At 36.5% G+C, this 22,649-nt stretch overlaps 1 protein-coding gene across 1 annotated transcript; it reads right to left on the minus strand.

Annotated features, from left to right (window-relative positions):
• LOC146138938 (uncharacterized) lies at window positions 1-16,864 on the minus strand. The gene is made up of 12 exons (XM_083394739.1): window positions 16,742-16,864; window positions 4,661-4,739; window positions 4,124-4,218; window positions 3,906-3,952; window positions 3,408-3,566; window positions 2,815-2,932; window positions 2,394-2,538; window positions 2,051-2,144; window positions 1,716-1,790; window positions 1,143-1,232; window positions 617-694; window positions 1-70 (listed from the first exon to the last, which is right to left on the minus strand). Exons 1-12 carry the CDS (start codon window positions 16,862-16,864, stop codon window positions 1-3), a joined length of 1,173 nt encoding a protein of 390 aa, XP_083250865.1.
• Window positions 16,865-22,649: the final 5,785 nt, after the last annotated feature.

Below are 22,649 nucleotides of genomic sequence, written 5' to 3' on the forward strand. Positions count from 1 at the left end.
CTAGTTGGGAGTTGATAGTCTGTTGATGAACTTAATGGCCAGCACCGCACCACGCCAATGTCTTTTGTTTCTGTAACAAAATGTAATTGCTTCATAAAAGGATAAATAATTAGGTCTTGGCCAAAAAACTAAAACACTGGCTCATATGAAAAATTGTAAAAAACAACTCTGCCCTTTGAAAAGAATATATAGATATTTGACAGTATTACTCGAAAAAATGTCCATTTACCCCAATCAAACTATTTTTTCTAAATATTTCTACACGTGTGTGCTTTTATGATCTGGCACATCTGAAGTTTTATTAGGAGTATTGATGTGGTACACATAACAATAATAGTACATCTTGTGGTAATATTAATGGCATTCCACAGTAATGACTAAATTTGAATTTATATTTCACCAGTGTATTTCATCAGGCTGTTTGGCAGTGTTGTAAACAAATCATTTTGAAAAAGAAAGTTAAACTAGCTAAAAAATAACAAAAAACGCAACATATATAACAAGCATATTGTCCTCATTCTATAACTTAAGTCAAGTCATTTGAAAACAATGGCTTTAGTGCATCACAACACTGCTGTTTGGTGAATAGAAGTAAATATTTTATTGTTTTTAATACCTTCTGTGGTTTGCGCGTGATCTAGTTCTTGTGACAAACATCAGTGTGTTGTACGCACGCCTCCAATTTCTTGCAATTCTATGGAGAAAAATATGCAAGCAATTAGAAAATTAGGGAAGTTTAATGTAAAATAAATTTCAAAGCCCATTCAGAATTATCCATTTTGTTGAAAATAAAGATTTATTCAATACCTTTACAAATGGATACCTATTTTGGAGCAAAGTTGTTGGAGGTTGTAGTAAGAATATCAAATGCACTTTCAAAATGAATAAAGAGTTATTTGAAACGTTCAAAATGATACCTACTTTCTTTTTTCTAGATACCTCTTTCTTTATGGGTTATTTATTTTATGTCCACCTACAACCTCCAGCCAATATGCTCAAATATAATGCAGATAACATTAACAATCATTTTGATTTATTTCAAATGGCAGCAAAATTTAAACAGATAAAACCGAAAGTCAACTACAATTTATTTGTTGTGTTTCTTTGTCGGATAATAAGGTAGAATATTATAACATAAATACCTGTGTTTTTGCACACATTGTTTGGTTTGTGCCACAAACTTCAGCATAATAGACACATTTCCAAGCACATGTTTCCATTTCTTTAAAATCCTGTAAACAGTTTTACACACCGTTAAAAAAACACAAAAATATTGCAACATTTACCCGATAAAAGTGATGGTATCGCTACTCATCTAGTACTAGGATAACACCAGTGACAATCTGATAACAAATGAATGAGTACTTGTGCCATGATTTATGATTAAATGCAGAACCTTGAAAAGTAAATTTATCAAAAAATAGTAATTTCACGACTAGAGGTAACTAAACTTATATAAGCCAAAGAAAATTAGGATCTTGTAACCTAAAAAATAATATTGAACGTTTCCAATTTTATCTACTTGTTTGCCTGGGCTTAAAAACGACATTTGGTATCAGATTGTGATACTTCTCCTAAAAATATTAGGTATAGGTACCAAAATAAAATTCAAGCATCAAACATTTCTAGTATCGGTCATTTTTAGGACTTTTATAAAATGCAATTAAAAATCTAAATGGAACTATTAAAAAAAACAGGTACATTTTATGATTTACCTTGTTCTTTTTATGTGTCTTTTGTTTGTTTGTGTCATGAAGTCTGGTCCTTTGTGATGTAACAAGAACTTGCAACTGAAAAACAACAAATTTTCACAATAAGTTCAATGCAAAAGTTTTTACATAACAAAAACAAAAGTAAAAACTTGTTCAAATAACTTATTTCCTGATTAAAAGAACATATTGTCACTTATTTGGGGAAATTGATTATTTCACTTCATTTCTTCTATTGTTTTAGTACATAAATGTAATATTGCAAATTCCTTTAAAAAATTGCATATTAAAAAAATTATTTAAGTACAAAAACTCCTTATAACCCTTTGATTGTCACTTACACAGGAAAGCAAATAGCATGTGCCTCCCAAGGGTGCTGGCATGTTTCCCAGGATTTCAAATTGCAGCTGCAATAGAAACATCTCATGCAACCACCTGAGGTAAAAATATAGTTTCCAATGTGACTCATGGTGTTTGTTAAGAGTAATTCAAGACTTTTGTGTTTACTTCACCTAAGAGTCATGTGTTAAACCTGTCATAAAACATGATCTTTATAAAAAAGGCACAACAGAGCCAAAAAAGTAAAATGTTCGGCACCGATGGCTTCAAAAATGAACACAATTATTCACAACAATTATTTTTTATAATTATAGTGAAACAAAGTGCCAATAAAACACAATTTACCAATAAAGCAGAACCCAGCATCTGCAAATTGTTGCTTGCTCGAATGTGGAGCATCGTAGTTGTCAAATTCTATTGGAAATGTCCTCTTTCGCTCAGGTGTTGATGTGAGTGTTTTGTGGCAAGGATATTTGCAGGAGTATTTAACCTGCAAATTGCCATTTTATTTTTTAATAAGTTACACCATCATTTTGGGAAATAAAATGATACCCAAATATATTTAGAAAAAAATCTAATGCACTGAAAAATATTCCCCTAAACTTCAAATTAAATTTGGCTTCTTTGAGTAACATTTTTTGAACAACTCTCAAAGTCAAAACAAAAATAATACTTTACAAAAAGTGCTTTTTCGGATACTCAAAATATGTTATTTGTTTAACCTACTTTATCTAAATAAAATTCAGCATGAGAAAAACCTCAGTACCTGTCCTTTAGGTAGACTGCAGCAGCATTCTGTATTTGATTTGAAGCAACAATTTTCCAGATGCCATGATTTGAAAGTTGCAGTGTAACATTCAGGATGAGTTTCTTTACAACCGCAACTTTAAATACAAAATGTTGTTTCACATTAAACATAAATGAACCTAACCACAACCTAAAACTATCAGATATTTTTGGGGGAACCAGTATTATAAATTAGGATTGATTGTATTAGTTTGGAGCTCATACTGGATGTCAAGTGATAGTTTTGATATTTGTCTATTCTACAAGGGTGGCAAAATCAATATAAGAAATCAATATATGACATTTAATATCACGGTTTTATCTTGAAACTTTAATTTCTCACAAAATTATATATTAATATCTCCGGTAAGTGTGCTTCTTAACACAACATTTTGTCTTAATAACCTGGCAAACATATATTTTTTATTTTTATTGTCAACAATTTTGCTTATTTCAGCAAATTAATGACATCATTTGAAATCAGTTCAGTAAAAAAAGAATCAAACATTTCCTCATACACAGCCAAAACAAATAAAATGCAAATTGTCTAGGGTTTCTAAAAAATAAGTTTACCAATAGCAAGTTATGTTGTGGTTTTTTCCGCTGCAATAGAATCCACTTTTTGCAAAGTCGGTTGGCGTGTGTGGGGCAATCACGTCGTGATCAAATGAGATGAAACTCGAAACTCTCCCATATAAGCTACTGTGTGCCACCGGTGGTAAAAATCGTTCTCTAGAAAAGAAGATTGTCTTAAGTAGCAAAAGTTTATAGTACTGGAAATGGTGTTGAGGGGTTTTGTAAATATACATTTAGTGTCTTTCCAAATCTTTTAAAATAAACTCACTTTGAAAATTTTAGCAAATAAGCCAGGACTTTAAATCTTTAAATTAATTGATTTTAAACTTTTTTAAGTAAGATAGTAGTTAATTTTATAAAATTTGGAAATAAACTAATTGTTGTCAGATTAGAGTGAAAAACAAATGAAAATATTTTCAATTAGTATGCAATAAAACAATTTTTAATATAAAAATATATTTTCATCTTGGTAAATAAGCATTTTATTTTTCTCACCCAGGTATTTGATAAACATTGCGATCAACTCCAATAAGTCCATCATTCTATTAAAATAAGATTACAATTTAAAACAAATTGAATATATGCAAACTAAGCAAAAGTTGCAATTAACAACAGTTTTGTGACAAACAAACCTTTTAAAAGCAAAAACAAATAGCTTATATTTACAAGAATGCCTTTGAAGACAAAACACACATTTAAACAAAATAAATTACCGGAAAGATCTGGGTAATTCCTTGCAAGTTTGGGGTTGTCAGTTCTTTAAGGAAATTTTCTACCCGACACCTTGTCACTTCAGAACATGAAGACTCTTCAATTTAAAATGTTGTTTTCTTGTTATTGTTTTTTATGGTCCGAAAACCTTTTTAAACTATTTCTTTTATCAAGGTGATCCAAAAATAAGTGTAAATAATACAGTAAAGCTTTGGTAATCCAATTCTGAACATTTTGTAAGCGAACATAACATAAGACAACAAGTTTTTAGGAGGCCCTGGTCTAGACTCATACATGACGCATATAACTTTGGGATTAGGGTGCGGGTTTGAGTTTGGGTGGATTAAGCATTATAATTAAATAATAAATATAATAATACTTTACCTGTTCGCACCCTAACCCATATAATGTGCGCTGATTTGATAATTATTTGAACGTGTTATACGGTGGTAGGATTGTAGACCAGCTTTAAAAAAGGTTGCCCACCGGCCACCACCACTGCTTTAAGTGTAAATGGTTTTGCTTCAACATAAATTTACCTGCAAGTTCATTTCGTAGAACTTCACCCAAACTGTTTTTTCTCCTTTTGTTTGTAACTAGGAAGCTACGAAATATTTCCTGGTAGCAAACTTTTCATCATTCAACAGAAAACAAGCCACTTGGACTACGTTTGAGTTTTCGGCTAAAAACTTCAGCAGCTCGGTCTTAATTTGTTGGCTGCTCATAAACAGAGCTACGTAGAAATCTCCCCAAACATTATCCTTTGTTAAAAGGCCTGCACAGCTCTTGCAATTTAGTGAGGCTTTGCATTGTTTCATGAATTGAAGACGTAGATCATTAAAATCCCAACCATTTTTTTCAATTTCTATTTGAAAATTGCAAAACTTTGTAGCTATGCAATTTTCAATTTTGGGCGCTGGTCTAGAATCCTACCACAACGTTGAAATGATTATTAAGCAATGCATAATATGTGGGTTAGGGTGTCGGTTAGTGTTTGGGTGTGGGTAGGTCAAGTAATATTGTTTAACACTATTACTGGACTCACCCAAAGAGACGGGCTCAAAACCAAAATGTGCACATTGTGCGCACAATGTGCACTTGCTATATGTGCACCGCATTCGAAGGTGCACATTGTGCGCACAATGTGCACTTGTCATATGTGCACGAACCAAAATGTGCACATTGTGCGCACAATGTGCACTTGTTATATGTGCACCGCATTCGAAGGTGCACATTGTGCACTTGCGATATTTGCGCCAAATGTACACTAAATCTGCATCTAATGTGCACCTCACTTGAATTTGATGTGCTATTAATGTGCCGGTGCGGCAAAGGTGGCTAAAAAGTTGCACACTCTGTTTTCCGTGATCACTTTATCCACCGCGTGTGATGGTAAGGCGCTATTTGTCCGGCAGCCGATTATTATTATCGAACTTAAAAACAGACAGACAGGCAGATGTAGGATTTGTACTTTTCTTACTTACCAGAAGATAGACAGATTGTCACAAATTTAATTATTGTAGGCCCTTTGTTCCGGACTAATGCGTTTGTCCGCGGGAATCGCCGTTCGGGTCAGCTACCCACCGACTTGGTTTTCCCTCAGGGACAGGACTTTGTGTGAATTTCGAAGTCTCAGTTTTTCTAGCGCTGCTGACAACTTTGTGTGCGGTTGCGTTTTGGATGGCGTTGTGTTGCATTGTCATTCGTCGGGTTGATACCGAGAGAATCGGACGCATTTTGAGCACGGTTTGCAATTTCGTTGGTTAGAGGCAAGAATAATTTTTGAATTGTGAAGTCATTTAAGCTAAGTTACGTGACGTATTAAAAAAACAGCAACTGATTGATAATATATGGAAAAAATGAAAAATCAACGTTTTATTTAATCAATATTCATATTTTTGTCAGAAAATTACGAACATGGCGTTAACTTTACTCTGTAAAATACAAGTTGTGACGTCATGCTGGAGTGAACCGCTTTTGTTTACAGGTTGGGGTTCGGTTAAGGTTTATGTTCTTTCAAATTATTCCATTCAGTTCCGGTTCTGTCCTTAAAATTTTACAAAAAACGGTGATTCGGTAACAGTTCAGCATTCTTTACCTTTTTGGATGTTGCATAAATGTAGGCCTATGCCTTTACTTTTTATTTTCAGTGATTATATTTTTCTCTGTAATCTAACATTATATATTTTTTATGTTTCTGTAGCATTTTTTTACGGTCGTCTTTAACTTTTCTTTAGTGTATGGATTTTTAATTTTTTTATTTCGAAAGCCTTTCCTTTTTTATTCATTTTTTATTTACTTTACTATAATTTCATTTTCCTTTGTCATTTGAGGTTATATTTAATTTGTTTCTGTCGCATTTTTATATTACCTACCTATCGATAGTATTTCGTTTATAATCTTGCTTAAAGTATTTCACAAATATTGCTGCTGCAGTTTTCCGTTTAAAATTTTTCTATTCAACCATTTCCAACTTTATATCTTACGATTGGTATTTCGCCCTGAAGTGAGTATTGTTTTGTTCCCTAATTGCTTTTGTTCTATATGTGTGCCGTGACGCCTTCAATTTTCTGGTTTTATAAAATAAACTTTTGTGTTGAAGTTTTTTAAATTCGATAGAGCCACTAATTACGAGGTCGATAGAGCCACTAATTACGAAAGCTATTTTTAGGATTCATTGATCATTTAAAAACAAACACAAACAATCTAAGCAGACGTATCGCTATTCAATGTTCAACTAATTCTAACCAATTTTTTTCTAAGTTAACAAAATTAAAATGCAATAGTGCAGTTGAATTAGATTAAAAATGGTCAAACATAGATCTTTAAATACAAGAAGTGTTGCCTTACGTTTAAAATGTCCTATTAACATGCAATTGGTTTGGGGTGCCCAAAACGTGACATTTTTTCCGATAACCAATATCGTGAACAAAAAGTATCACAATCCGATACCCAATGACGTCATAACCATGCCCACATAAGCAGAGTAGTTAAAAATTATGAACGTTTAAAAATACTTTTACGGGTTTTAAGGCTAAATTTGCAGGTTTAGTTACCTCCAGTTGTTAACTTATTTGTTTGGTAAATTTAACCCATATAATCGAAAATCCATACAATTGAGACTCAATTAAAAAAAAAGAATTATAAAAAGAATCGATCGAAAAATAACATGCATAATAAATCCACTCCATATAATCGGAAATCCATAAAAGTGGAACTCAAATAAAAAATATATCATAATAAAAAGAATGGCACGAAAGATAACATGTATTACTTGATCTTTTCCATACAAAAACATCATCGGAAAAATCGTTTAATATGAAGTTATTTATTTTTCTGTATAACGTTCACTGATACATTGTAAGTTGCACATTGAGCGATAGTGCACAATGTGCACTTGATCGTCACATATCGCAAGTGCACATTGTGCGCACAATGTGCACATTTCGGTTTGCGTACATATCACAAGTGCACAATGTGCGCACAATGTGCACCTTGGAATGTGCACCGAACCGTGCACATATCGCAAGTGCACATTGTGCGCACAATGTGCACGTTTTGGTTTTGAGTCCTGTTGCACCCAAACCCAAACGCTAACCAGCACCCTAACCCTAATAATGTTCGTTGTGGTAGGATTCTAGACGAGCGCCCAATTTTGTTTTTCAGTCTATTTGTTTGATACATGGCCTTGACATTTTCTGAAATAAATGTATATATTTTTTATTTAGGCAAATAAATTTTAAAAAGTAAATATAAATATTAAAAAAATTCGATTTGAAAAACGGGAAAGTCCCTATTTAGTTATAAATTAGCGTTCGTTATCGCGGGATATTATTAAAGATTAATTATTAAAAGGTTCCTACAGACAGAAACAATAGTTTTGCCTTGACCTTCGATTTCACAGCTCCAAAATTTGATAAACAATTATACCACAACCGCACTGATAAATTACTCAACAAAAGTCTGCATCTAAAACTAGAAATTATGTTTTGACTAATGATAAGGGCGTGGCTTTGTGAGTACGAGATCACGTATAAGATGGGACGGGACTCCTAAGTACAATCTCAAGGCGATATATTCTTCAACGTGGTTCTTGTCTCCGAGCATAGACGGAAGGTGAGACGTCTGTCTTGCAAAAATGTCTCCTTCAGAGTTGTTGAGCCTCAAAGCGTGGAGAGTTGATATACACAAATTGTCTATTGAACTGATATGACGAAATTCTTCTGCTCTTGCGGTCTCGAAGTAATCGAAAGTTGTTCTTACAACGCGTGCTTCAAACGATCTGTTTTGAAGTCGTATTTGTTGAATGCTTGGTGCACGGATTCGTGCATAGAGATCAATGAATGGATGAATTTGCCTGGAATCAGTTTGTCGGTTGTAAAATGTTCTTTGTCTTGAAGTTTCTCTGGTTCTTCTTCTTTGGCGACGACTATAACTATCAGGATAATAATCTGAATCTGATTGGGTTCTTCTGTCTTCTGGTGAACTTTCCCTAGACTTAGCTTGAGCACTTGGTATGGGCGTTGGTCTTTTCACTCGTCCAAATGTCGAGCTTGATGGCCAATCACTACCCAAATCTACAAATGGGTTGAGAGTCCTTTTTGCTGAATGCGCTGATGAATCTTCTGACGAAGGGCTAACAGCGTCCCATTCGTCTAACTGTTTGTTTTCTACTAAACTTTGTGGACTGTAACCTGAACTAGATTTAACAGCCGAACAACTTGTAAATTGATCCTGATTACTGGACTTTTTATTTTTGTAAGCAAATCCTTTCAATTTTTGCTATTTGTCATCTGTGAACAAGTGGCCGAACTGTTTCGCAAGGCACTGGCAATTTACCGGAAGTTTTCACTAAAAACGCACACAGTAGCAATTGTCAACATTACATTTTCGAGTTTAGACACATAAAGCTCTTTGATAAATAGATATATTATTACAATTTTGATAAATATACAACAGGATGTTTTTGGTAAGGATGTGAGGTGTTTAAGCTCTTTTAGAATAAAAAGAAACTCGTATAACAAGGGGGTCAAATCTGATTTATTTCATGCAATTATAATAGCGTTATAATATACAGTACTCACTTTGATTGACAGAACTTCGCTCCAACAAGACTCCGGTACAACAGATAAAAAGTAACACGTCTAACTTAAGACTCAGAAAAATGTGAAGTGAAAGAGGGAGAGAAGTTGGGATTGCGAGCAGATAAACGCGAGAAAAAGGTCGATGAAAAAACATGTGGTCACGAAGCGCGTGGAGAGGCTGGTCCGGAAAATGGCTTAGGAAGCCATAGGAGCACGAACGCGCGCAGAACTTAAAAACTAGGGCAGGCTTGTCAGATTACAGGAAGCTTTGCTTAAAACCGCTAATAACTCAAAACAGTGCACAAAACGATTCAACCATATGCATTTTCAAAAACTTAACAAATAATTATAAACTTAACAAATAAATTCGCCAGCTAAACACTACAGATGCGTTATGACAATTTTGATAATTAGACAAGAAATAATAAAGGGGCGCATGTTTTTGTTATTCGTTAATTACTTAAAACGATTAATTAAACATGTAAAAATGGCCACTGCCACCACAGATACTCGGCCGCTAAATTTTTGGCCAGGGTGCATATAAAGCCCTGGCTATTTGTTTCCTTGTTTGTGTTGTTATGTTTTTTTTGTTTGTGGAATGCTCGTGGAGCGTTGGTCGCGAATTGTCCGATCATTGAACGCGTTTGCGCGATTGTTTTTTTTTATGCTTCAATTCATGCTTCTTCGGCATTTGTTTCATTATTCTTGTGTGCCAGGTGGCACGCTTCTTTTGTGTTGCAACGATGATCTTGACGTCATCATTTGCTGATTGCTTGAACCATCGTTTGCTTGCTGTTCGAACTCAATGTTCGCATTTTGACGTCAGCATTCGCTGATTGTTTGAAACATCGTTTGCTTGCTGTTCGAACTCAATGTTCGCCATGACAGAGCAGTGCTGTTTCCCTTTTGCCGTCGAAATTTATGAAGCATCTGGGGGAAAACCCCGTTCGGTGTTCTTTTGAAAACCGATCCGCGCCTTGCGTTTGATCTCTGCAGCGCCCAACGCTTGTTTGTGTTTGTTTCTGAAAATTAAAATAATTTTCGGCAGATATGTTGTCCAAATATTGGGGAGTACTCTGTGGCAATTTAGGCCATTCAAACACTTACACTTTGATTGCGAATATATTCTTTACTCTTTATATATATCATTTTTTTTTTTTTTTTTTTTTTTTTTTTTTATATATATAGGCGCTTTAGGTTTCATTTCAAATACACACAAATTACAATTCATAATTACTCACATTACACATCTCTTTGCGATTTAATGAAATTACACATATATTATAGCGATTACACATATATTTTCAATCTCGGTTATTTGCGATTAATGGGCGATAATTGCAACGATTAGGTTATAATGATTCACACAAGTTGATCCAGTGCTCCCGATTCATGCAGTTCTCGCTATTTATTGCTCAATTACTTCCTCCAAGTCAATTGGAATTTCATTTTCGTTTTGTGCCTCAGCGATTTGTGGGTTTCTATTGAAAATCGGGAAACGGTGCTGAAAATTCTGCCACCGATTCTGTAAGTGTGGTCTTAAAATGGGCCTTAGGCGTATTAGACAATTCCTTATTGTGGATATTGTTAGAATTAGTCCCCATGACAAGGACAATATTGTCAAAAATGAGAAAATGGCATTTAGAATTGGATTTGTGACCGTTGATAGTAGCATTAAGAAACTATTTCTTAATAGTTTTTCAGGATTCGCGTGCAAAGGATTTGTTATTTGATTTGATGATTCATTGATTTGCTGGCTTTCTATGAAGTATTTTAAGCGCTCTGTTTGCAGACTTGAGGTTCTTAAAGTAGCGATTATTGCTTCTAAATCGTTTGCTTGATTTGAGTCATATCCTAGAATAGTTGACGTCACAGCAAAATCATTGGCTACATGAGTTTCATTTATGGGCATTAGTGTGGGTGAGAGTTGCATCACATCGTTCGATGCATGTACGAGCGTGTAATTTAGGAAAAGATAAAATATTCCTTTTATTTTGAAACGTAAGATGCGATTGGGTTTGTACGTTTCTAAGTGAAGGACCATGGTTGATGCGTAGCCTGCAGTGGTATACTGAAAAACCTGCTTTTGGGGTTTGCTAGAGTCGCGACCTCCTACTTTTTCCAAAAGTGGCCTCGTGGCAAAATAGCCACCGTAACCTAGAGACCGCTTTAAACGCAACGTTTGGGGGGAACAAGTTATCTCCGAAATGGTGTCACCTGTTCGTGTTGCGAACCTTTGTGTCCCTGTGAGTATTGATAGTATCTGCGAAGGAAATATCGCAGCTTGATTTTTTAAGCTTAAAGAAATGAGACGTTGAAGTTTGCACTCGATATAGTTTATTTGGCTTGCTTGCGATTTTATAGTATCTGAAAAATCGTCTTGTAATTCCTGTAAATATGACAGGAAGAGTTTGGGTACATTTCTTGTTTCTGCGAGGGGAAATACACTCTTGAATGAGTGAAGTTCGCAGTCGTATGGTATCATGACGAAATCGCCGAAACCACAAATGGCGTCGCGATCGACGCATTGAGATTTTGCTGAACATGGGGCCCAGTGATGTATTGATATTGAGAGGCTTTTTATCTCCAAACGGTAAGGCATTCCATTGTCGGAGAAATGTAACGACAATGTCGTATTTTGCACAAATTTTATTTGCGGGCATTTTAGGTTGCGAGGGGGTTGCCATATGAAACTGATATGGTTTAACTCGCATATGAAACTGATTATGGTTTAACTCGCGTGTCCGCTTCGGACGTTGCAGTGCGTTAATTCCTGGTAGGGCGATATTAATTTATCGTTTTGATGGTCATAAAGAATTGTTGAGCGCGTTAACACGGCGTTGGTTATAGTTTCGTGGGTCGTAGTCGGCCATTTATATTCGTATTTCGGGCGGTTGTGTGTTTTAAACACACCTTCCTCGTTTGGTTGTAATTTTCCAATGTTATTTGCATTTAAGCTTTTATTCCAAAGGTCACATTCAATAGTTGATGGCGTGTTGTCATAGTCGGTCGTTTCAGAGTGCGTTTTTGCACCGAAACAGTAGTGCGTTGTTTGAACTTTCGTCACTATGCGTTGGCATGTGACCATTGGGATTTTTAGAAAATGGTGATCTGGTTTGTACACGGCCACACGGCAACGCTTTACTGTATTGGGTGTGTGTCTATAACACGGAGGAGAAGATTGGATATCATATTCAGCCTTGTTTAATTGCGGGTTGCACACTGGGAGCACTAGAGTAAGGGATGCGCTTAAATTATTTACAAAACATACTAAACAGATTACTAACGGGGTTAAGACTTTCATTGTGGTGTTTAAGGGGAGTAGTCCTCCAGATAGGCGGGTGTTCTAGGAATTCGTGCGCCTGCACGCCGCTGAGTTTGAGGTGCTGGCTCTGGGGGATGACTTCTAACCCTCTGTTTCCGATTTTTGGTTCGTTTGCGTTTGGTCTGTGAAGCAGAATGTTGGAAATCGGTTTGAGTCTCGTTTTCAAATGGTTCATTATCACCAATCGAATCTTGTATTGTCTCATTTAGCGTCCGCGCTGCTTTTAAGCGATTTATTGAAACGACGTAAGGTTTTGCATTTCTGAGAATCGTAAAGTATTTTGGCGTTCGATTTATTACGCGATATGGACCATTGAACATTGGTTGTAAGGGTCGCCTGACAGCGTCATGTCGTAAATACACCTGCTTGCAGGTTTGCAAGCGTGGGTCAACATATGTTGTTTGATTGGTTGGTTGTCTCGGCTGACGGTATTTGAAACGTCCTAAATATTCTTGCTGTCGTGTCATAAATTGACTATCTGGTTCGTTGCACTCGCCATTTCCTTCAAAGAATTGGCCTGGTAATCTGAGACTTGCGCCGTAAATTATTTCGGCTGGTGTTGCCTCTAATTCCTCCTTGCAAGAGGACCGTATTGCTAACATTGCCATTGGAAGGCAGTGATACCAGTCGTCAGTATTTAAGGCTGCTTTTAATGCCTTTTTTATTATCTGAATGTTTCTCTCCGCGGCGCCATTCGCTTGTGGGTTATACGCAGTTGTGTGTATATGGCGTATGCCGAGGAATTTCATTGCTGAGGCCCATTCTGTACCCATAAATTGGCTTCCTTTATCAGTTGTTAGAATTTCTGGGACCCCATAATTCGCAACCCAAGCGTGCATAAAAGCATTTAGCACGGTTTCAGCGCGCATGTCCGGAATAGGTGCCGCAACTGGATATCGTGAAAATCTATCTACCATCACTAGAAGGTAGGAATATCCATATGACTCAGGCAAAGGGCCGGCTAAGTCGCAATTAACTTGTTGAAATTTACTTGTCATATCAGGGTATTGTTGAAAAGGTGAGATTGTATGCCTAGTTACTTTTGTTCGTTGGCAAGCATTACAAGTAGTAGCCCATAATGTTACATCCTTTCGCAAACCAGGCCAAACGTATCGCTCTGCTATCATTTTTATCGTTTTCTTAGTTCCTGCATGGGACATATTATGGACGCTGTCGAATATCATTCGTCTAAATCCTGTGGGGATTATCGGCCGGCTTCGGTTAGGTGCACTTATGTCACAAAGTAACGTTTCACTAGAATCTGGTACGGGTTTGCGTTCTATCTTTAAAGAATGTGTTCCATCAAGGAATTCTAACAATCTTACGTCTTGTCTTTGCGATTTTGCAATTTCATTCCAATTTATCTGGGCTGCATGCCTGAAAATATGATTTACTTCAGGCCGTGACATTAAATCAGCAACGATATTAGAGATGCCAGGCAGGTACCTTATATCTGTCGTGAATTCAGAGATGAACACTAGATGTCTCGCTTGTCTATTGTTATCTGATACGCGTTCCGAATTGAATGCGGAAACAATCGGTTTGTGGTCGCAAAAACAGGTGAATTTTCTACCTTCAAGGAAATAACGGAAATGTTTTATTGCTTTTACTATTGCTAATAGCTCTCGATCATACGTTGCGTTATTAAGCTCGCACTTATTGAGGGATTTTGAAAAGAAACCTAGGGGCTGTACTTTTTCTCCGATTTTCTGTTGCAAAACAGCGCCGACGCTTTTATCGGAAGCGTCCGTAACTAAAGAGATTTCAGCCTCAGGATTTGGATAAGCAAGCAGTGTGTAATTCATTAAGCACTGCTTGGCCTTCTCAAATGCTGAATTGGCCTCCTCAGTCCATTGGACAATAGCATTGCGTCTTGAATTTTTACCTTTTATGAGGTTGTATAGTGGAGCTAAGGTTTTTGAAAGACAAGGAACCAGTGGACTATAGTAGTTCTCCATTCCGATAAATCGGCGAAGACCTTTCGTGTCACTAGGTCTTGGAAAGTTCTTGATAGCCTCGACCTTATCAGGTGTAGGTCGGATCCCTTCGGGACTTATTACGTGCCCTAGAAAAGTTACGCATTTTCTTACATAGGCACACTTCTTAGGATTTAGTTTTAAGCCAAAATCGCTTAGGCGTTGAAAAACTTCTTTCAGGTGTTGTATGTGCTCTTTGCTCATTTCTACTGAACACTAGGATGTCGTCTACATAACAGAATACAAAAGTGAGTCCTCTCATGGCGCAATCTATTAATCTCTGAAAATTTTGAGCAGAGGTTTTAAGTCCAAAAGGGCTCCTTACGAAATGGAATAACCCTAGGGGGGTAGCCAGCGCTGTCTTGTGCATGTGATCCTTTGCAATCGGGATCTGGTGAAATGCCGACTTAAGGTCTAGACATGAATATATAGATGATCCATGTAAAAGGTCATAGCTTGTTCTCAAATTTGGTAGGTTATACTTGTCGTCAATTAGTAGTTTGTTTAATTCCCTATAATCCCCTACAATTCTTAACTCGTCAGTTCCCGCTTTTGGGACTGCATGCATACGTGTAGAAAAATTGGAACAACTTGGCACTAGCAAGCCAGAGTCAACCATCTGGGCTATTTGTTTTTTTAATTGCGCGTAGCGTTCTGGGTGGACCCTTTGTGCACGGGCGGAAGGGGGTCGACCAGGCATTGTGGGAAGGTACTGCACAAAATTATGCTTCACTTCTGCGTGAAAATCTACGGGTGACATTAACTCTGGAAATTCCTTAACCAAATTTTCATATTGAATTTGAATTGGGAGCTCAGTTTCGTCTGTGCACTTTACATGATGGACGACTTTTAATTGCGTCTGTAATTTTGTACATTCCAAGAGGTTAGTCGCCGAATGTAATACCAATTCATACTCTTTTAGGAAATCATACCCTAATATTGGCGTTTTAACCTCACATATGTTAAAATTTCCTTTCATAGCTCCAAAACCTATGTCGATATTGATTTGTTTCTTTCCAAAACTTTTTATTTGTGCACCGCTCGCTGTGCTAAAGCGTGATGGATATTCGGTGTTATCAAAGTCGGTTTTTGGCATGAAGCTTTCTACCGCGCCGCTATCAACTAAATACACTTGGTTTGAAATTTTATCCAAAACGTAAGGCAGCGTCTGATTTGCTTCTAACGAAACGTACTGATTCTTTTCCCTAAATGATTTACATTCGGCTTTTTATGATTGCACGGTGGTTTGCAACGAATTGCCCTATCTCCGAACGTTTCGTGGTACCAGCATATTTGTTTACTTTCCTGCTGTACACGAGGATCATTTACTCTCTGAAAACCCGCACCGTAATTTCTTTGAAAAGGTCTACTTGAATAGCTTGTAGTTGGGCGTGCATCGCCATATCGTTGGTCACGCGCCGGGAAGTCCCGTCTGGCAGTTTGATAAAATGTGCGCTCTGATTTACGCATGCCGTTTTCCGGATAGCTAGGTTTCCAATTCGCTCGTTGATTATTTTGATGCCCTATGTTAGCTTTATTTGTTACCGATCGCTGGGCAGTCATGAGTTCGTTTACTTTAGCGGTTAAAGAAGCTAAATTATCAACCTCTTCATCTTGTTTTGGAATACTATTGCTCTTTTTTGTTATGTCATGGAATTCATCTGCGTATTTTCCAAGTCCCCTTAAGGTTTTGCCTTTTTGTGCTTGTATAGTTGGGCGTATTACCTCTGGCAGTAAATCTATAAATCGACTATGTAACATAGCTTTTGCTGTTAAGTCCTTTTCGGGATCCAAGGGGCACAATGCCATTAAGCGTGCTAACAATAGTGACGGCCTTTCATTTAATTCTGCACCCTGTGCATTTACTCTTCTGACCCATTCGGTGGGGTTAGTGCCAAACACATGACTTAAAATTGCTTTCTTTAATGTGTTATAAGGATTTGTAGCGAGACTAGCCTCCGCAAGCTGGGTGGCATATTTACTAGACTGGTCGGACGTAAAAGATGCGGCTAATAAGGTGAATCTAGTATTTTCATCAACAATTCCATTTGATTCATAAAATTTATCCAAAAACACAAAGTATGACTTAATTTTATTGCTCGTCCAGACAGCTGGAATCTTTAAAAGGGAATTTCTTAAACTACTTATACCCAAATCACCCTCTCGTTCATTGTTAGAACTTGAATCTCCATTTTGCGGGTTTATACCCGAAGTAGACGGGGTATTATCGCTCACCAACGGGGCCTCATTTGCTTGTATTGTAACGTCCTGATTTTCTGCGGTAACAGTTTTGTTTTGCGCGTCTAATAGACCCCCCATGTCAGGATCTGAAGTTTCAGAGGTTTCACCTGACGCCATTTTACTCCTAGTTTTACTTCGTGTTACTCTAGGCGTAAACTTAGATTTTTTTACTGCTTTTTGTCTGATGTTTTTAAAAGAGAACTGCACTTCACGCGACATGCACTATAAATTCAAACATACACTTACTAATTTCGCGACGAAGCAAACGTAGGCTCAATATAATCTCGATAAGTTGGGCTGTTGGCGAGGAAGGTGTAGATGATCTTCCTCGTGCAGTCGAGTCGACGGTGAGTTGAAGTTCCGTAGTTGACCGCGTAGTATTTGACCAAGACGTCCACTTTCGATGTTGAAGTATTGTCTATTGCTCTTCGACTTTCCTGAAGTCGGCTGCACCAATTTGTGGCAGGCGGGGCTTAATTGCAAGTCTCATTAAACTAATTTGCCTCGGCAATCAACCTCGCTATTGCTTCAATAAGTATTGCTGTTGTCTGATTACAATTCCACACAGTTTGTGTTGGCTATTATCGGCAAACCGGCTAATGCCGGCAAGCATTTTTATTTAGTAAGCAATCCTTTTTATACACAAAATTCAGAAGAGAAATTTTCTGTGCGAGAAAAAGATTATGACGCAGCAATGACACGGCAAATTGTTACATTATTTAATAGTAATTTCGTCACACGGGTGTTGGCTTATCGCCTTTCTTTCTCAACATATCTCTTACAAGGAAGTTAGAATCTGTCCATATTAGTACACGAAAACGGCTTCTCTAACTGTAAACACAAACGCAAACGCACACAGTAGCAATTCGTCAACATTACATTTTCGAGTTTAGACACATAATGCTCTTTGATAAATAGATATATTATTACATTTTTGATAAATATACAACAGGATGTTTTTGGTAAGGATGCGTTGTGACAATTTTGATAAATAGACAAGGAATAATAAAGGGGCGCATGTTTTTGTTATTCGTTAATTACTTAAAACGATTAATTAAACATCCACTATCAAACTTAATTGTGCTGTACAAAAACAAATGTATCGAGTTTGGTATGTATGACGTTTACTGGTTATTGTTGTACCATTGGTACATTCCGTTGTAAGCCTGCATCGCCTGGCCGCTGTTCGCTCCAAAATGGTGTATGTACTGCACACATTTCTGTTTGTCCATGTTAAGCGCTAAGCACTGCCCGTAGAGTTGGTGGGCCTAAACACAAGAAGCAGACTGGGTTAAATGCAACAGTCACCCAACATAAAATCAATAAGCATTATATGAAATATTTATTCTTCAATTTTCTGCGATTTTCACCATAATCGTTTCTTAAGGTACTTTAGCACGCAAAAAATAATTAACGCCATTTGTAAACATATACTTGCAAATATTTGCTTACTTTTATGTAAACGATGTGCGTGCAATACAACTCGTTAAACACTGGCCTATAGTAAATCACATAACTTCATCTCATTGAAATACTCACACAATTAATTTGTTGCTTTGTAAATCTCCCTCCTATTTTCGGCCCAATTCCGGGCACGTCTGTGATGAGTTTGCCTTTCATCGGTTCCTCCACAAAACGTCTGCCTTTCTGAGTTAGGTTACTCATTTCGTTAATAGTTGTTTTTTAAAATATAGCCTATTTGTCTATTAAAGCAGAAGTTGTTAATTGTAATAAAGCGTACAGACACAGAAACAATACCGGGCGTGGAAACTGTGGTTAAAATCCATCATGAAATAACAGAAAATATACTTTAAAGATGAATGATTTATGAAGAGCAGGGGTCACCAAACTTGTGGATTTATTTACAGGTTCGGGTTCGGTTAAGGTTCAGGTACTTTCAAATTATTCGGTTCAGTTCCTTAAAATCTTACATAAACCGGTTCGGGTTCGGAAAAATTTGACCCAAAATCGGTTCATAAAGTTCCGGTTCGGTTCCGGTTCGACTCCCTGGTTTAAAGTTTCATCAAAAGTTTATCGGACTTGCATCCGATAAACTTTTCTGTTAATAAACTATTAACGACCGTGTTTTGATTTTCTGAAAAAAATATGCCGGTTGAACAAAACCGTCGGGCTGTAGTTTGGGTGACCACTGGTCAAGAGTAACCGCGATATTGGGAAAAAGTAGAATGACGAAGGCTTTATCAAAGGCATCAAAAGACGATTCACGAAAAGTAAAGCTTAATTGCAATTTAATACAACGTATTGTTGGTCAAGATACAATTAATAGTAAAACCTTTTCAAACGAAATAATTTGAATGCACTGTGAAAAAATTAGTTTTTGCAATAGAAATAAAAACATGCTTATAATAAAAAATGACCAACCTGATGAACACATTAATAAGCGTATTGCCCCATTTAATTTTCAATTTACATTTGTACATCTTTGCTTTAAACCACATCGGTAAGGGCAGCAGTTACACATTTGCGAGGTTGTCATAATAACAACTTATTGGAAATTCTGATACCACTCAAACAGTGCTATGTAAGCCATCTTAGCTAAATGCTCGTTTACATTAATTCTTCTTATTTATCGGATAAATGAGTTTTCATCCGGGTAGCATTTTAAGAAATTTGCATAAAGTTGTTCAGCTTGCAACAAATAGAAACATTGAAAGATTGAACACAAAAGTTTAAGAGACTATTAAGTTACCGGTTTTATTTGTGTGCGAAGCCTGAATTAATGTTTCTCGGAGCCGGGGTCTTGTTTTCATTAATACAAAACACATTTATGTTATCATTTTATTTGCAAAACCATTTGTAAGCAACAGATCCGGCGGCAAAAAATGACATCATTTAACAGCAGGGCGGATCCAGGGTTTTTTGTTTGGGCTGTGAATAATTTTTTAGAATAACGTCAAAAAGCTAAAAAAAATCTACAAAGCATTGCTTCTCAAGAGAAATGGTGCAAAAGCAGAAGTTCGAAAAATATAGCTTTTAACTGCCTTAAAACGATTAAACTTTTAAGTGGTATAAGACAACGTGGCCCGCCTGATTCACAGTTGTTCTAATATTTAAATAACACAATTCTTAGTTAACATTTTTGTGCGGCCCGCAAAGACCTGTCTGAGTTTGGTTGGTGCCCGCGACTAAAGGTTGCCGAGTGCCGACCCCTGATTTCAATTCTTGGTGCAGACAGTTGAATTTTTCCTGGTAATGACATAACCTGGTGAAATAATGTATGTATAAATTCCCGTATTGAATGTATGTTAAACAACCTAAAATATGACTGACAGCTTATCGAAACGAAAGTGAAGTCAACATGATGTTAGACAACGATTAATATAATACTTTACTGTAACGCAAGATGAGGCGGTCGATATGAAATAATATTGAGCCCAAGGGGCACTAGTGTAAAAAAGGTTGGGAAACACTGAACTACAACAATCCAACAGTAAAGTAGTAGTCGGCTATACATTATAAGATGACCTACATCTTTATTAGATGGTAGGGTCACCTGATTGACGTCTATTCTCTCGCATGCACCAAATAAATAAAAAAATATATAGTTGCAAATATGTCGATTTTTATCTTGGCGTATTTACATGAGTGACATTTCATCTTATTAAAATAGTCTAAAATATGAACTTATATATTTGAGGAGAAATAAATTAATTTTAAGAGTAAATGCTTGAGTTCGTACTATTTCCATATTTTTTGCCAAATTCATAGATTTCTTATAATTAGTAATAGGCCTACTATTTTATTGTTATTTATCTTAAACTTACTTTCGAACACTTTCATTTGTTTTCAACAGCTTTTTAATTAAACAAAAGTGTCGGCTTAAATTGAACACGAAAAATAAAATGCACAGCTCATAAAAACACACCACCTAGGCTATCTTTAGTGGCCAGTCAGATAAACCCGCCATGCCGAGAAATTCATAAGAATTTGTGTTTTACGACTATTCTACAGACAAGTAATAATTTCATTGTAACTATTGGTAGAATACTTGAGTTACTTATTCCGGAAATCAATAGTTTTCTTGTTTTTTTGTCTCAATATAACTCATTAGCGTTGCAGATACTTCTACTAAACTAACATTGTCCTACAAAGGTCTATAGAAGTAAAATTGGTTTGATGCAAGTAACATTCGACTCGATAATTCCCTGCAATAAATCTTTCAGTAAGGTTTAAATGTAACTGTTCGAGACAGCAAACTAAAGTGTATTGCCGCGAGATCACGAAACTCGAATATAGGCACTGTCACGAAACAATACAGACTCGTGATATTGTTAATTGTTGTTTTTCAAAACGGTTTCTATTCGTTGATGTCTGACACTCTGGGGACCTAATCCAATGAAAGACCTGGGATATAATGTTTCATTGAACAATATTTAAAAGAAATATTTCCAGTGTCTTGCAACATTTTATCGCAACCACCAAACTTTTAAAGCGTAAGTTTAACAGCGAAGAATGGGCGACTCAATTCACTTCTTTAGATTAGATAAGTGATCAAAAAGGCATTAGCATAAATAAATTCCAATTTATTTATATGAGTCCTGTCTTCGTATTTGTCCTAGTAGTAAAACATAATAAATTAGCAATAGTCAGTTTGAATTTAATTGATTGATCCATGTATTCATATTGCTACCGCAATTTACTAGAATTATGGATAAATTTCGCTCAAAACCAATCTCAATAAATCTGAACATATAACAAAGCTACTTTAATCGGTGACACAACCAAATCAAACAGCGACACAATCTGGGCCGCGACCCGTAGGTTTAGAAATACTGTTTTACAATAACAGACCCAAGGATTTCTAGTCTGCTACACTTTACAGTAATATTCTTTTTAACGAAGGTAATTCAAATAAGCCACCAAGAGTGACTGCTCGTATCTAGGATTCCATTCAAACAAAGGTGAAATGAACGAGAGTTACTTGTGATTGTTAAAAGTGTTGTCCCTATACACCAGTCTTTCCCAACCTTCTTTGTACGAGCGCCCACTTTGGCTCGACAGGTTCTTTATATGCCCCAATGTTACAACAAACCCGGGGATGAAAGATGCTTGATTGGAAGGCGACATTACAAATTTAAAACATGACGTTGAAAACTTACGCCATAAAACAAGTAACTTAAATCAAGTTTAAATATATTCAGCGAATTCGTGAGTGGGCGTAATGAATTCCACGCCTATAGAAAGAAAACAAACCTAGTTTAAATAGACGAACATTTTAACTTTGAAGCAAAAACATGACAAAACACTTTACAAAAATTAGGCGAACCAAATAATGCTCCCAAAAAGTCAAACGCCCTCTAAAATCATGAGACGCCTCGCAATGTAACCCTATAACGCCCATGTTGGAAACACTGCTTTGACGTTTTACTCGTTGTGTTTGCAGTCATGACTAGGGATGCTCAAAGTAGAATATCGAATCCTTTGATTCGAATCCAGAAGGGCCTAATTGTACAAACGCGTGTGGCAAGTTGGCCTGTCGCTGCGGCGACCAATTTATAGTGCTTGCTTTAAATGTAACCTTGTAGTGCAGTGTCAGCGTTTTTTCGGGTGACCAATTACCGCGTCTCGCGATAACGTTCGTCTAATAATTAAGTGTCAATCAAGCATTATCGGGCGAGCGACTAACGTGTAATGTCTGATGTGGAGTTCGCAATTGCCCTAAATGCGTTAAGTCGCAAAAGTAATAGTACGTTGTAAAACATGCTGGCCGTCTACAAAATGCGCTATAGGGTTACTTAAGGTCAACTTTAGGCCAATATTCAGCGAGGTTATGCAGTTATGCACAGCGTAATTGTCAAGAATTCGTTATGTCAATAGTAACTTTGTATTCTTTGCAGTACATTATTTGACTGCATAACAGATCATGTTAGTCCATAAAGAA

This window comes from Ascidiella aspersa, chromosome 7, assembly GCF_963924565.1.
Source record: "Ascidiella aspersa chromosome 7, kaAscAspe10.2, whole genome shotgun sequence".
Lineage (NCBI taxonomy): Eukaryota > Metazoa > Chordata > Ascidiacea > Phlebobranchia > Ascidiidae > Ascidiella > Ascidiella aspersa.